At 44.6% G+C, this 15,000-nt stretch overlaps 1 protein-coding gene across 5 annotated transcripts in view; it reads left to right on the forward strand.

Annotated features, from left to right (window-relative positions):
* The window catches only part of samd11 (sterile alpha motif domain containing 11), an 85,373-nt gene that overhangs the window by 55,234 nt on the left and 15,139 nt on the right, over positions 1–15,000 (forward strand). For all 5 annotated transcript variants that reach the window (XM_055892187.1, XM_055892186.1, XM_055892188.1 and 2 more), the window contains exons 6-7: positions 1,326–1,481; positions 11,748–11,892. In XM_055892187.1, coding sequence (XP_055748162.1) covers positions 1,326–1,481; positions 11,748–11,892 — 301 coding nt within the window. The remainder of the gene's footprint in view (positions 1–1,325; positions 1,482–11,747; positions 11,893–15,000) is intronic.

Consider the following 15,000-nt stretch of genomic DNA (forward strand, 5'->3'; position numbering starts at 1 on the left):
AATGTAGTGAAGTAAATAAAAATATATAAATAGTAGAGTACAGATACCCCCAAAAAACAACTTAAGTAGTACTTTAAACTATGTTTACTTAGGTACTTAGGTACTACACCACTACATGACTCCATTTTATGTGCACCAAAATTATAATCTGTTTGTCTGAAGTGTCTTGTGAAAGCCTAACACTGTAAAATTGTATTTTATAACTTAACTTGTCAGGTTGGCAATAGAATACGCTTTCAAATGATGCCCACCTGTCCCAGATTGTGATTAATAATGGAAAGTTTGGGGACTTTGTAAACAACAACAGTAATTGTGTGATGTGAGGACGCAGGGCTGTGTTCCAAACAAAAAACTACAAACAAATCAAACTTTATTTGTCACATGTGGCGAATACAACAAGTGTAGACCTTACGTTGAAATGCTTACTTACAAGCCCTTAACCAACAGTGCAGTTCAAGAAGAGTTAAGAGAATATTTACCAAATAAACTAAAGTAAAAAATTAAAAACATTTAAAAGTAACAATAACGTAACAATAACGAGGCTATATACAAGCTGTGTCGGTACCAAGTCAGTGTGCGGGGGTACAGGTTAGTTGAGGTAATTTGTACAAGTAGGTAGAGGTAAAGTGACTATGCATAGATAATAAAAAGTGAGTAGCAGCAGTGTACAAAAAATACAAGAAATCATTTTTTCTTATGTTGTACCTACCCCAAAATGTCCATTAATATTCGTATTATGTTACTGAATGTATCCCGTGTATTTTCACATTTTATTATAAACAAATGCGGCGTAAAGTAAATAAAGTAAAGTAAATAAAAAATGCACATAAATTCAACAGTTTAATGTTTGGATTCAGTCTCATGTCAGGTGAACTGTTTTGTCCTCACCTTTGGTCTGATAATTTCCCCATAATTTCCAAACGGTTCCCTTTCAATTTCTACCATGGTTTTGCATATACTTCCTATATTTATTTTGTTAGAAACATTTCAATTTGACCCTATCCATATAGGCCAATTTCCACGAGTGCAAAGGGTTAATGGTAAGATAGTTGTGAGTCAGTGGTGAGTTAGTGGTGAGGTAATGGTGAGATATTGATGAGCGAATGAGATAGTGATGACTTAGTAGTGTGACAGTGTTAGTGAGTTAGTGGCAAGGTAATGAGATTGTATTGAGTTACTGGTTCGAATCCCTGAGCCGACTAGTTAAAAAATCTCTTGATGTGCCCTTGACCTAGGCACTTTACCCTAGTTGCTCTGGATAATAATGTCTGCTAAATGACTCAAATGTAGATGGTAAGCTAACTCTCTTCCTGACCCCCCTACAGAGAAATCCCACACCCCTGTGCTGGAGGGGGGCGGCCACAGTCACATGACCCCGGAGGAGCACTACAGGCGGATGATGTCAGCGCTGAACGAGCAGGGCGAGGAGCAGCAGCAGCGCCTCTACCAGCTGGCCAACAACATGGGCTTGCCCAGCCATGGTAAGACTCGTGTGTGTTACCTACAGTATATACAGTAGTGCACTTCATTTGACCAAGACCCAGAGTGGAACCTCCCAAAATAACTGTGTGTGTGTGTGCGTCTGCGGGGGGGTGACATGCTGTCCGACTCAGAGTCTGGTCATCTTCTAAAACAGGGTTTGTTATATCAGCACTTCAGGATTCAGTCAGCGTACTAAACTGCACACCACACACACTTTATCTTGGCCTGACACACACCTAACCCTACTCGACCCCTACCACTAGTAACCCCGGGGTTGTGGCCTTTCCCATGTGGCGTCTGTCTGTGTGTGTGCCACCCTCCCAGTGTAAATCTACAACATGGACACTGCTGACATTTCTATTTGGTGTGCCAGTCCACCCAATGTCACTCTGGGTGATTTGTGACCGACGCTGCGTTCCGTTGTAAACAATGCTCCTCACCAGCATGCACGGACGCCGCCGCTATCGATCCGCCACTCACTCATTGGCTGCCAGCCAACCTTGTAAATCTCCATAGGAACCATGCATCTTTTTTCTTTCTTGGTTGAAATGGCTGAAATGGTTGAAATGTATAGAGGCACTAACTTATGGTACAATGAATTCACTGGGTAGGAACTGGAAAGATGGAAGAATCCTCATAAAGAAGAATAATCACCTCAAAAAAGAAAAAAATTACCCTAATTGTATTTTTTATGTGACGGGGTGTATTTTCATTTCACTGCCCCTTTAAACTTGCGGGGCATCATTTAAGTCATTTAGCAGCCGTTCTTATCCAGAGCGTCAATTGTTAACCTTTCCTCCATTTTTAAAACAATGTATCATTACCTTTTGACACGTCTCAACACAGGGGTGCATATGCTCAAGCCGGTGTGATTAGAATGCTTATTTAGCATGTCCAGTTTCGATTGACGCAACAGTCAGGGTTTGAGCTGGCCACACTGTATTTTCACAGAAACATTTTGCACAAACACAGTCCCTACAAAGTTATGTCCAGAATGTGACCAGTTTATTTTTGGATGCAATGTTCAAACATTCACAGAAGTAGCGACAGCATAACACAATCATCCAAACCGGAAAATGTAGGCTACATTAGTCCTAGCGCTAACTGAGGAAAGATTTACGTAACACAAGCGGTAATATTTAGCTAACTCTCGGCTGACAGTAACCATAATATGAATTTGATCATAGAAATGACTATTTACAGTTCATCACTTCACGGATAAGCTCATCATTGATCAAAATACCTAACTAAAGACAGTTAAAAAAGAAATCTAAAGTAATCTAACGATGGGTAACTTGTGTACGCCGCCATCAACCAAAGAAGAAGAAGAGGAGACAAGATGAGTTTGGTCTGTTTGCAGTATGTATGTTGAAGGGGGTGTGTTGTCTACCATCATTCACTTCGGGAAGTTTGGTCTGTTTGTATGTTGAAGGGGGTGTACTTGACGGGACGTGACAGATGAAGACGTCCCTTCACCTCATTTGTTATATCATCTTTAGTCTGACAGACGTTTACACCCAGAATGCATTGTACAATGTCAACAAACATGGCGCCACACATAGCCGGCAAAAAGCCCAGCATTAGCTCATCAGTACAACCTTCAAAAAAAGTATTTTACACACATCATATGTATCCATTACAATCTACGCAAGAATCAGAATGCATGATTTGTTACCAGTACTTGAAAACATGTGAATAAAACAGTAAATACATTATGCTCCATACATACATACGGTATGCTACCATAGAAACGACAACATGATATACAGAAAATAAGGCACTTACTTTGATAGGAACGCACACATGTCCAAAGTTATTAGCTATTTGCAAGGAAAACAACAATGAAGGCCATGTGAGCGCCAGCCAGAAAATGTGCCAGGGGCAAAAGGTTTGGGGAAGTGCTTGGGCTCTCTTCGAAGAGAGAAGTTCTCTCAGCTCAGTAAAGCCTCAAACATAAATTGTCCGCAACAGTGAAATGGACTACTTCTATGTGAATTAATGAGGAGCCTCAATTCAAACTGTTGTTAGAAAATAAAACTTGTTAAAAATCATTTGAAAAAGACAAGTTGAAACATAGCCTATAGATAATTAGCAGGCAGCGTGCCTTGGTTTGAGGGCAGTGCGGGTTAACTGTCCTGGTGCGTAACAATCAAATTTTGGAACAGTGAGTGCATCATGCGCATTAAACAACTCACGCTGGAGCGACCGTTAGAGATATTTGGAACTCACATGTGAAAAGGTTAATTGCCGCCAGGTTTTACGACCCCCATCGCAGTAGCATAAATCTAACCAATTTCACATCCCAACCCCAATCATAGTTTGAGCTACTTTTATTTTAATTTGATTAGTAATGATATTTAATTGCAGGTTGCAAATCTAAGGGGTGAAGCCTATAAAGGCTTTAATTGCCTTCCCCTGCATCTGAGAAGAATTAGGGCTGATGTGTAGTGCATTCTGGGGGTTTAATGGCCCAAGGTGCAGTATTCTTCGTTTTTCCTTCCCTGTTTTAAAGGCGGACACTGTGGCGCAATGCAGACGTCTCGTGGGGATGCTCGCGCTCACTCTCTTTCTCTGCTCCTCCTCCTCCCTCTAGTTTCTCTCACTCCTCAGAGTTTGAATCCTTTACTCTCTGCTCACACTCCCTTTTGTCTGCAGTCAGACTGAAGCCCTTCCAGGTGTAAAATAAATAAATAGAGAGAGAGAGAAAACAAGATTTTAAGGAGGGAGAGAATGGGGAGAGATGAGTGAAAGAGGTAGACTTGCCTTTCCTTACCGTAAGACAACAAGTAAAAAACACAGGATGAATGTTGATGATTCATTAATGATGTGTTTCGCCTTTTGGCAGTAATAACCAGGAAATTATATACATATATGTGTGCCATTTAAAACACACACACACACACACACACACACACACACACACACACACACACACACACACACACACACACACACACACACACACACACACACACACACACACACACACACACACACACAAGCCTCTTTCCCCCTAAGTTAGGCAGGGAAAACTGAATTTTTCTGAGTTGCTAAGTTTATGACCCTACAGCACCTATATCAGTCCATCCCTCCTCTTCTATTTCGCTCTGTTATATTAAACTATTCCACCTCTCTCCCCTCCCCCAAGTTCTTTTAATTTAGCAACTCATTGGTTTTCCCTGAGTATAGTCCTACTTTTTTTGTAAAACCCCCCCAAAACGCTCACTTCGTCGCACAGGGGAGCACGCATCCCGACACTGTACCACCCCTCCCCCTTCCTTTCCTCTTTCTGTCTCTCTCCTCTCCTCTGAAGGGATAGAGTGGAGGTGTGATGGAGGGAGGGATGGAGGGATGGCCCTGTTTGTTCCTGGAGAAGTTGATCTGAATCGCTCCAGTGAGAGCCCCCTTGACATTGACCTGAGCTCCGGTGGGCCCCTGTAACCCTCCTCCCTCCCTCCTTCTCCTGCCCCCCACCCCCTCTCTCACACACCTCCCTCTCCAAGCACACGGGTTGTTTTATATTCTCCCTTCCCCCCCTCGCCTCCTTTTATTTTTTCCTCTCTATGACTTTCTCTTTCGCCTTGGTCCCCGCAGACCATCCTTTCATGTATTTGAAGTGTAGGCCACTGAAAATGAAAGTGTGTGTGTGAAGGGGGCCAGATGGAGCCGAATGGTGTGTGCGTGTGTGTGTGTGTGTGTGTGTGTGTGTGTGTGTGTGTGTGTGTGTGTGTGTGTGTGTGTGTGTGTGTGTGTGTGTGTGTGTGTGTGTGTGTGTGTGTGTGTGTGTGTGTGTGCGTGCATAAGGTGTTGATTCGGGCGGCTCTCCTTGGACCTGACAGGGTGGAGGGGGGCAGTGAAAGTGGCCAAGGGGGCTCCACCTCCTCCTTTCTCTCTCTCTCTGTTATGATGAATGGACAGATAATAAAGGAATGAAGATTTGGAGGAGAGAAAGTAGGAGGACGTAGACATGGAAGATGAAAGAGGGCCTCATGTTTTGTTTCTCCTGTACTTCTTTCTGTTTCTCTCCAAGTGGGGCTGCACTGTCTACCATCTAGTCGTTACGATCACGTGGTTGGAACACATCTCCAAATGCCCATAGTCAACAGCCTTGGGGAACTCACTTCCTCTGGCTCTTGTTTTTCCATCACTGCATCTAATTGTTTATCCATTGGCTTAGGAAGCAGGAAGACCCTGATTTGCATTCCAAATGGCACACTATTACCTATATAGTGCTCTATATAGTGCTCTTCTTTTGACCAGGGCCCATATGTAGGGAATAGGGTGGCTGTTTCACAGGAATAACGGGAATAACTCTGCAGTCTCCCATGGAGAACAGCTTAATGGATGGGATTTCTGCCTAATTTGTGAAAAGATGCAGGGAAACTGGGATGGGACAAATGAGTGATAAGCGGGATGGGTCCAGAGTGGAACCTTCCAAAAAAGCTATGTGTGTGTGTGTCAGTGCATGTCTGTGTCTGTATGTGTTTGTCATTGAGTGAGTGTGTGTCTCCCTTTCTGTCTGTCTATGTGTCTGTCTGTCCGTCTGTTTTCCCATCTCTCTCCCTCTCTCTCTCTCTCTCTCTCTCTCCATTTCTGTACCCCATCCTACCCCTCCTCCCCCCTCCATTGTATAGTTTTGGTTGGCTGGTTCCCCCTTGGAGGGCATATCCCCAGGTGACCCTACTCTGCCCTACATTAAAGAGAATAATGCAGAGAGAGAGAGAGAGAGAGAGAGAGAGAGAGAGAGAGAGAGAGAGAGAGAGAGAGAGAGAGAGAGAGAGAGAGAGAGAGAGAGAGAGAGAGAGAAATATTGAGATTCTGCCCATTGCCACAACAGAAAAAAAGAGAGGGGTGGGATTGGGAGAGCTCCTGGATATGCAGGCCTTTGCTCCAGCCCTGGGCAGGGATTCAATCCGATCAGTAGTAGATCCGCATCATAGCGCGCTTGACATTTAAAGGTAATTCCAGATTGAGCCGACATATAATAAGATAATTAGGTCAAATCAAATCACATTTTATTGGTCACACACACATGGTTAGCAGATGTTATTGTGAGTGTAGCGAAATGCTTCTGCTTCTAGATCCGACAGAGCAGCAGTATCTAACAGGTAATATCTAACAATTCCACAACAAAACCTAATATCTAACAAATTCCATAACAAAACCTAATACACACAATCTAGTAAAGGAATGGGATGAGAATATATAAGTATAAAATATATGGATGAGCAGTGACAGAGCAGCTAAGATGCAATAGATAGTAAAGAATAGCTAGTGAAGGATACAGTATACAGTATATACAGTGGGGCAAAAAAGTATTTAGTCAGCCACCAATTGTGCAAGTTCTCCCACTTAAAAAGATGAGAGAGGCCTGTAATTTTCATCATAGGTACACTTCAACTATGACACACAAAATGAGATTTTTTTTTCCAGAAAATCACATTGTAGGATTTTTAATGAATTTATTTGCAAATTATGGTGGAAAATAAGTATTTGGTCACCTACAAACAAGCAAGATTTCTGGCTCTCACAGACCTGTAACTTCTTCTTTAAGAGGCTCCTCTGTCCTCCACTCGTTACCTGTATTAATGGCACATGTTTGAACTTGTTATCAGTATAAAAGACACCTGTCCACAACCTCAAACAGTCACACTCCAAACTCCACTATGGCTAAGACCAAAGAGCTATCAAAGGACACCAGAAACAAAATTGTAGACCTGCACCAGGCTGGGAAGACTGAATCTGCAATAGGTAAGCAGCTTGGTTTGAAGAAATCAATTGTGGGAGCAATTATTAGGAAATGGAAGACATACAAGACCACTGATAATCTCCCTCGATTTGGGGCTCCACGCAAGATCTCACCCCGTGGGGTCAAAATGATCACAAGAACGGTGAGCAAAAATCCCAGAACCACACGGGGGGACCTAGTAAATGACCTGCAGAGAGCTGGGACTAAAGTAACAAAGCCTACCATCAGCAAGGGCATTGAAGATGAAACGTGGCTGGGTCTTTCAGCATGACAATGATCCCAAACACACCGCCCGGGCAACGAAGGAGTGGCTTCGTAAGAAGCATTGCAAGGTCCTGGAGTGGCCTAGCCAGTCTCCAGATCTCAACCCCATAGAAAATCTTTGGAGGGATTTTAAAGTCCGTGTTGCCCAGCAACAGCCCCAAAACATCACTGCTCTAGAGGAGATCTGCATGGAGGAATGGGCCAAAAAAACAGCAACAGTGTGTGAAAACCTTGTGAAGACTTACAGAAAACGTTTGACCTCTGTCATTGCCAACAAAGGGTATATAACAAAGTATTGAGATAAACTTTTGTTATTGACCAAATACTTATTTTCCACCATAATTTGCAAATAAATTCATTAAAAATCCTACAATGTGATTTTCTGGATTTTTTTTCTCATTTTGTCTGTCATAGTTGAAGTGTACCTATGATGAAAATTACAGGCCTCTCTCATCCTTTTAAGTGGGAGAACTTGCACAATTGGTGGCTGACTAAATACTTTTTTGCCCCACTGTACATATGAGATGAGTAATGCGAGATACGTAAACATTCTTAAAGTGGCATTATTAAAGTGACTAGTGTTCCATTTATTAAAGTGGCCAATAATATCAAGTCTGTAGGTAGGCAGCCGCCTCTCTGTGCTAGTGGTGGCTGTTTAACAATCTGATGGCCTTGAGATAGAAGCTGTTTTTCAATCTCTCTGTCCCAGCTCTGATGCACCTGTACTGACCTCGCCTTCTGGATGGAAGCGGGGTGAACAGGCAGTGGCTCGGCTAGTTATTGTCTTTGATTATCTTTTTTGCCTTCCTGTTACATCGGGTGTTGTAGGTGTCCTGGAGGGCAGGTAGTTTGCCCCCGGTGATACATTGTGCAGACCGCACCACCCTCTGGAGAGGCCTGCGGTTGTGGACGGTGCAGTTGCCGTACCAGGCGGTGATACTGTCCAACAGGATGCTCTCAATTGTGCACCTGTAAAAGTTAGCAAGGGTTTTCGGTGACAAGCAGCGTAGGTGGGTCCTATATGTAGTGTTTACTGTGAATAATGGTGCGTCAGGTAGCCTAGTGGTTAGAGCATTGGACTTGGAACCGAAGAATCCCTGAGCTTACAAGGTAAAAATCTGTCGTTCTGCCCCTGAACAAGGCAGTTTACCCACTGTTCTTAGGCCGTCATTGAAAATAAGAATTTGTTCCTAACTTCTTTAAGGATATATGGGACGCTAACGTCCCACTTGGCCAAAAGCCAGTAAAAATGCAGAGCGCCAAATTAAAATATATTACTATAAAAATCAAACTTTCATGAATTCACACATGAAAGACACCAAATTAAAGCTACACTTGTTGTGAATCCAGCCAACATGTCTGATTTCAAAAAGGATTTACGGCGAAAGCAAATGATGCTATTATCTGAGGATAGCACAATAGTAAACAAAGACAGAGAAGCATATTTCAACCCTACAGGTGCGACACAAAACGCAGAAATAAAAATATGATTCATGCCTTACCTTTGACGAGCTTCTTTTGTTGGCACTCCAATATGTCCCATAAACATCACAAATGGTCCTTTTGTTCGATTAATTCCATCGATATACATCCAAAATGTCCATTTATTTGGCGCGTTTGATCCAGAAAAACACCGGTTCCAACTTGCTAAAAACTTGACTACAAAATATCAAACTACTTTTGTAATACAAATGTAGGTATTTTTTAACGTTAATAATCGCTAAAATTGAAGACGGGATGATCTGTGTTCAAAACAGGATTAAAACCAACTATAGCTAGCTTTCTGGTCACGCGCTTCTATCTAACAGGACACTTCAAGTGACTCTCGTTCAAGATGGCCATACTTCTTCATTACACAAAGGAATAACCTCAACCAATTTCTCAAGACTGTTGACATCCAGTGGAAGCGGTAGGAACTGCAAGCAGGTCCCTTAGAAATCTGGTTTCCCAATGAAATCGCATTGAAAAGAGAGTGACCTCAAAACAAAAAAAATCTGAATGGTTTGTCCTCGGGGTTTCGCCTGCTAAATAAGTTCTGTTATACTCACAGACATGATTCAAACAGTTTTAGAAACTTCTGAGTGTTTTCTATCCAAATCTACTAATAATATGCATATCTTATCTTTTGGGGATGAGTATCTGGCAGTTTAATTTGGGCATGCTTTTCATCCAAAATTCCGAATGCTGCCCCCTACCCTAGAGAAGTTAACTGACTTGCCTAGTTAAATAAAGGTTAAAAAAAAAATATATATATATATATGGTCTCTGTGAATGGCGGGAACATTGCCTTTAAAAGGTTCACAGCCAACAAAGCATGTTAAGATTGAATCTCAGCCTAGGTCTCTATGTAACAGTCCAGGCAGTGTAGATAGGGACTGGTAGAGTCCAGACATTTTAGATAGGGACTGGTAGAGTCCAGACAGTGTTGATAGGGACTGGTAGAGTCCAGGCAGTATCGATGGGGTGACCATTGTCAACATGAGGGACCTATATCTAGAGGTGAAGTCTGCCGCCAGTCGAGTCCCCCGCAGCAGCAAGCAGATCGATACTCTTGTGCTGGGCCACATTAATATCTGTCGCTCCACCCCCGACCCTAGCACCCGCTCTACGCCCCAGCACACACACATACACCAGTGGCGGAAATGGCCCCTGGCTTCCACGGGATCTAATTAAAAAAGGGAGGAGAGAGAAAGTGTGAGAGAGGGAGATAGAGAGGGAGATAGATAGAGGGGGGTGAAGATAGAGGGAGAGAGCAGGATGGATTTTCTCTTTAACAGCCTCTCATTAGAGGCCCTGTCTCGTGATGGGGCCTGGCCTGGCTGATAATGATGGAGAGAGAAAGAGAGTGGGACAGAGAGAGAGAGAGAGAGAGAGAGAGAGAGAGAGAGAGAGAGAGAGAGAAATATTGAGATTCTGCCCATTGCCACAACAGAAAAAGTGGGAAAGAGGGGAACGGGGAGAATGTGTGAGATAGAGAGCGGGGAGAGAGGGGGAGGGGGGCAGAGAGAGAAGAGATACATGGTGATAGGGATCCTCTTGGCCATGTGGGAAGTCCCCCTGTCCTAACATGGAACAAAGGCCAAGACTTCCTGGTTCCAGCTGCCTGAGATTCCGGTTTTCCATAATAGTAGAACTCTCTCTATCCATCTAATTTTCTCTCTTTCTCTCTCTCTATCCATCTCCCTTTCTCTCTTTCTCTCTCTCTATCCATCTCCTTTTCTCTCTCTCTCTATCCATCTCCTTTTCTCTCTTTCTCTCTCTATCCATCTCCTTTTCTCTCTTTCTCTCTCTATCCATCTCCTTTTCCCTCTTTTTCTCTCTCTATCCATCTCCTTTTCTCTATTTCTCTCTATCCATCTCCTTTTCTCTCTTTCTCTCTCTATCCATCTCCTTTTGTCTCTTTCTCTCTATCCATCTCCTTTTCTCTCTTTTTCTCTCTCTATCCATCTCCTTTTCTCTCTCTCTATCCATCTCCTTTTCTCTCTTTCTCTCTCTCTATCCATCTCCTTTTCTCTCTTTCTTTCTCTCTCTATCCATCTCCTTTTCTCTCTTTCTCTCTATCCATCTCCTTTTCTCTCTTTCTCTCTCTATCCATCTCCTTTTCTCTCTTTCTCTCTCTCCATATAAGTTGCTCTCTCTCTATCCAACCAGATATAACTTCATTTTGAATGGCTCAAAAAAATGATGTAAATGTGTGGAAGCAAGAGAGAGAGAGGGGGAAAAGCAAGTTTGTGTGCGTGCGTGTCTCTGTTTTGAGAGTGTTTTCCGATGAGTGTGCCAGTATTTAGGTACTCAGTGTGTCCCTTTATTTTGTGTGTGTGTGCTATTGTTCAGTATGTAGTGTACTTGTGGACCTGTGCTCGCATGTGTGTGTGTGTTTCTAGAATGTCATGTTATGAACTGGAGGTGCGCTGTTGGTGCCATTTTGGGACACAGCCATTCACTCCACATAACTGCAGAACATTATAGAAACCTCCCGTTCATACATATCCTCTACTTATATCACAAAAGGAAGCACATTTCAATTGTACTGCACTACTCCAGTTTCAGCTAAACCTAAAACACTCTCCATGCATTTCGAATGAAATGGGGGAAAAAACACACTTTTAGGATGAGATATAAGCTGTAGGAAATGAACTTTATAGCTGTGATTTTCTCTTTCCCTTGAGTTGAACATAGAACTGCTTATGCCCAGTTATGCTTAACTTTCTCTCTCTCTCGCACTCTTTCCCTCCCTCCCTCCCCTCTCTAGATCTGTTGCGGGTGCGCCAGGAGGCCCTGGCAGCAGTGAGGAACACAGGGGGTTTGGAGGCCCATCTCCCTTCGGCAGGCAGCTCGTCCAGCCAGAGACGCAAGCAGGGCCTGCCCCAGCACAGAGACGCCCACTACACTGAGAGGTAGGCCTGGCTAACACACAATGGTAGCCTTCAAGTTAGAGCATTGGGGCAGTAACTTAAAGGTTGCTGGTTCGATTCCTGGAGCCAACAAGGCGGGGCGCTGGGGGACATTGGTGACACTGGCCACGACCCTACTCCCTGCGGGTTTCTCAGGAGGAGTTAAGATATACAAGAAAAACATTTTGATGACGCACTTGGAACGATGAAAACAAGTGTGTAACAGAACAAATATAAGCACCCCCAAATGAGTATTATTATACACACACACACACACACACACACACAGATAGGAACATACACACACACACACACACACACACGGATAGGAACATACACACACACACACACGGATAGGAACATACACACACACACACGGATAGGAACATACACACAGAGGCACACACACACACGGATAGGAACATACACACAGAGGCACACACACACACGGATAGGAACATACACACAGAAGCACACACACGGATAGGTACATACACACAGAGGCACACACACACGGATAGGAACATACACACAGAGGCACACACACACACACGGATAGGAACATACACACAGAGGCACACACACACGGATAGGAACATACACACAGAAGCACACACACACATGGATAGGAACATACACACAGAAGCACACACACACGGACAGGAACATACACACAGAAGCACACACACGGATAGGTACATACACACAGAAGCACACACACACACGGATAGGAACATACACACAGAAGCACACACACACGGGGGCTCATGCAGTATGTATAGGGGAGGATGTAGGCTTTATTTTTGAATGTGGAATATTCCCGTTATTTGCAGTGGTGGTGCTGCCAGGGAGATAGGGCGGTTGAGCTGTAGTGTGTGTGTTTCTATCTGGGTGTATGTTCCTATCCATGTGTGTGTGCAGGGGCACAGCTTTCACTGGGGACGGGGGTGACATTCTGAAATGGCATTCCTCCCCCAGTTTTATCATTGGAATGTGATACAAAACGAGGCAACGGTGTGCTTTAGGACCATGCGGACGCCTCCAAGCGATCTGGTAGGCTGTTTGGAGTGTTTATTCCACCGGATTTATATGTATATATATATATCTCCATACATATAAATTAAATGGTGACCCCCCACTTCTCGAACCAAAGTTGGGGGTGCTTATATTTGTACTGTTACACACTTGTGTTCATCGTTCCAAGTGTGTCATCAAAATGCTTTTCTTGCATATCTTAACTCCTCCTGAGACACACAACTGAACTCTGCACTAAAGAGAGGGAATAAAAGAAGAAGAACATTGTGAAGAGGGGAACGAAAGTGAAGTCAATAGGTTGGGATAGTTTGCTTTACAACCGTTGCATCCCTTCCCCATGCCTCTCCATCCTCCTCTCTCTCCATCCTCCTCTCTCTCCATCCTCCTCTCTCTACATCCTCCTCTCTCTCCATCCTCCTCTCTCTCCATCCTCCTCTCTCTACATCCACCTCCCTCTCCATCCTCCTCTCTCTCCATCCTCCTCTCTCTACATCCTCCTCTCTCTCCATCCTCCTCTCTCTCCATCCTCCTCTCTCTACATCCTCCTCTCTCTCCATCCTCCTCTCTCTCCATCCTCCTCTCTCTACATCCTCCTCTCTCTCCATCCTCCTCTCTCTACATCCTCCTCTCTCTACATCCTCCTCTCTCTACATCCACCTCTCTCTCCCCCTCTCTCTCCATCCTCCTCTCTCTACATCCTCCTCTCTCTCCATCCTCCTCTCTCTACATCCACCTCTCTCTCCCCCTCTCTCTCCATCCTCCTCTCTCTCCATCCTCCTCTCTCTCCATCCTCCTCTCTCTACATCCACCTCTCTCTCCCCCTCTCTCTCCATCCTCCTCTCTCTCCATCCTCCTCTCTCTCCATCCACCTCTCTCTCCCCCTCTCTCTCCATCCTCCTCTCTCTACATCCCCCTCTCTCTACATCCCCCGCTCTCTATATCCCCCTCTCTCTACATACTCCTCTCTCTCCATCCTCCTCTCTCTCCACACTCCTCTCTCTCCATACTCCTCTCTACCACCCCCTCTCTCTCCATCCTCCTCTCTCTCCATACTCCTCTCTCTCCATACTCCTCTCTACCACCCCCTCTCTCTACATCCTCCTCTCTCTCCATATTCCTCTCTCTCCATACTCCTCTCTCTCCCTACTCCTCTCTACCACCCCCTCTCCATATTCCTCTCTCTACACCCCTCTCTCTCTCTCCATACTCCTCTCTCTACATCCCCCTCTCTCTACATCCTCCTCTCTCTCCATACTCCTCTCTCTCCATACTCCTCTCTACCACCCCCTCTCTCTACATCCTCCTCTCTCTCCATATTCCTCTCTCTCCATACTCCTCTCTCTCCCTACTCCTCTCTACCACCCCCTCTCCATATTCCTCTCTCTACACCCCTCTCTCTCTCTCCATACTCCTCTCTCTACATCCCCCTCTCTCTACATCCTCCTCTCTCTCCATACTCCTCTCTCTCCATACTCCTCTCTACCACCCCCTCTCCATATTCCTCTCTCTACACCCCTCTCTCTCCATACTCCTCTCTCTACATCCCCCTCTCTCTACATCCATCTCTCTCTCCATACTCCTCTCTCTCCATACTCCTCTCTCTCCATTCTCCTCTCTCTACATACTCCTCTCTCTACATACTCCTCTCTCTACATACTCCTCTCTCTCCATTCTCCTCTCTCTACATACTCCTCTCTCTACATACTCCTCTCTCTACATACTCCTCTCTCTCCATACTCCTCTCTACCACCCCCTCTCCATACTCCTCTCTCTACATCCCCCTCTCTCTACACCCCCCTCTTTCTCCATACTCCTCTCTCTCCATACTCCTCTCTCTCCATACTCCTCTCTACCACCCCCTCTCCATATTCCTCTCGCTACACCCCCCCTCTCTCCATACTCCTCTCTCTACACCCCCTCTCTCTCCATACTCCTCTCTCTCCATACTCCTTTCTATCCATACTCCTCCTTTTCCATACTCCTCTCTACCACCCCCCCTCTCTCCATCCTCCTCTCTCTACATACTCCTCTCTCTACATACTCCTCTCTCTCCACTCCATAATCCTCTCTACCACC

This window comes from Salvelinus fontinalis, chromosome 31, assembly GCF_029448725.1.
Source record: "Salvelinus fontinalis isolate EN_2023a chromosome 31, ASM2944872v1, whole genome shotgun sequence".
Classification (NCBI taxonomy): Eukaryota; Metazoa; Chordata; class Actinopteri; order Salmoniformes; family Salmonidae; genus Salvelinus; species Salvelinus fontinalis.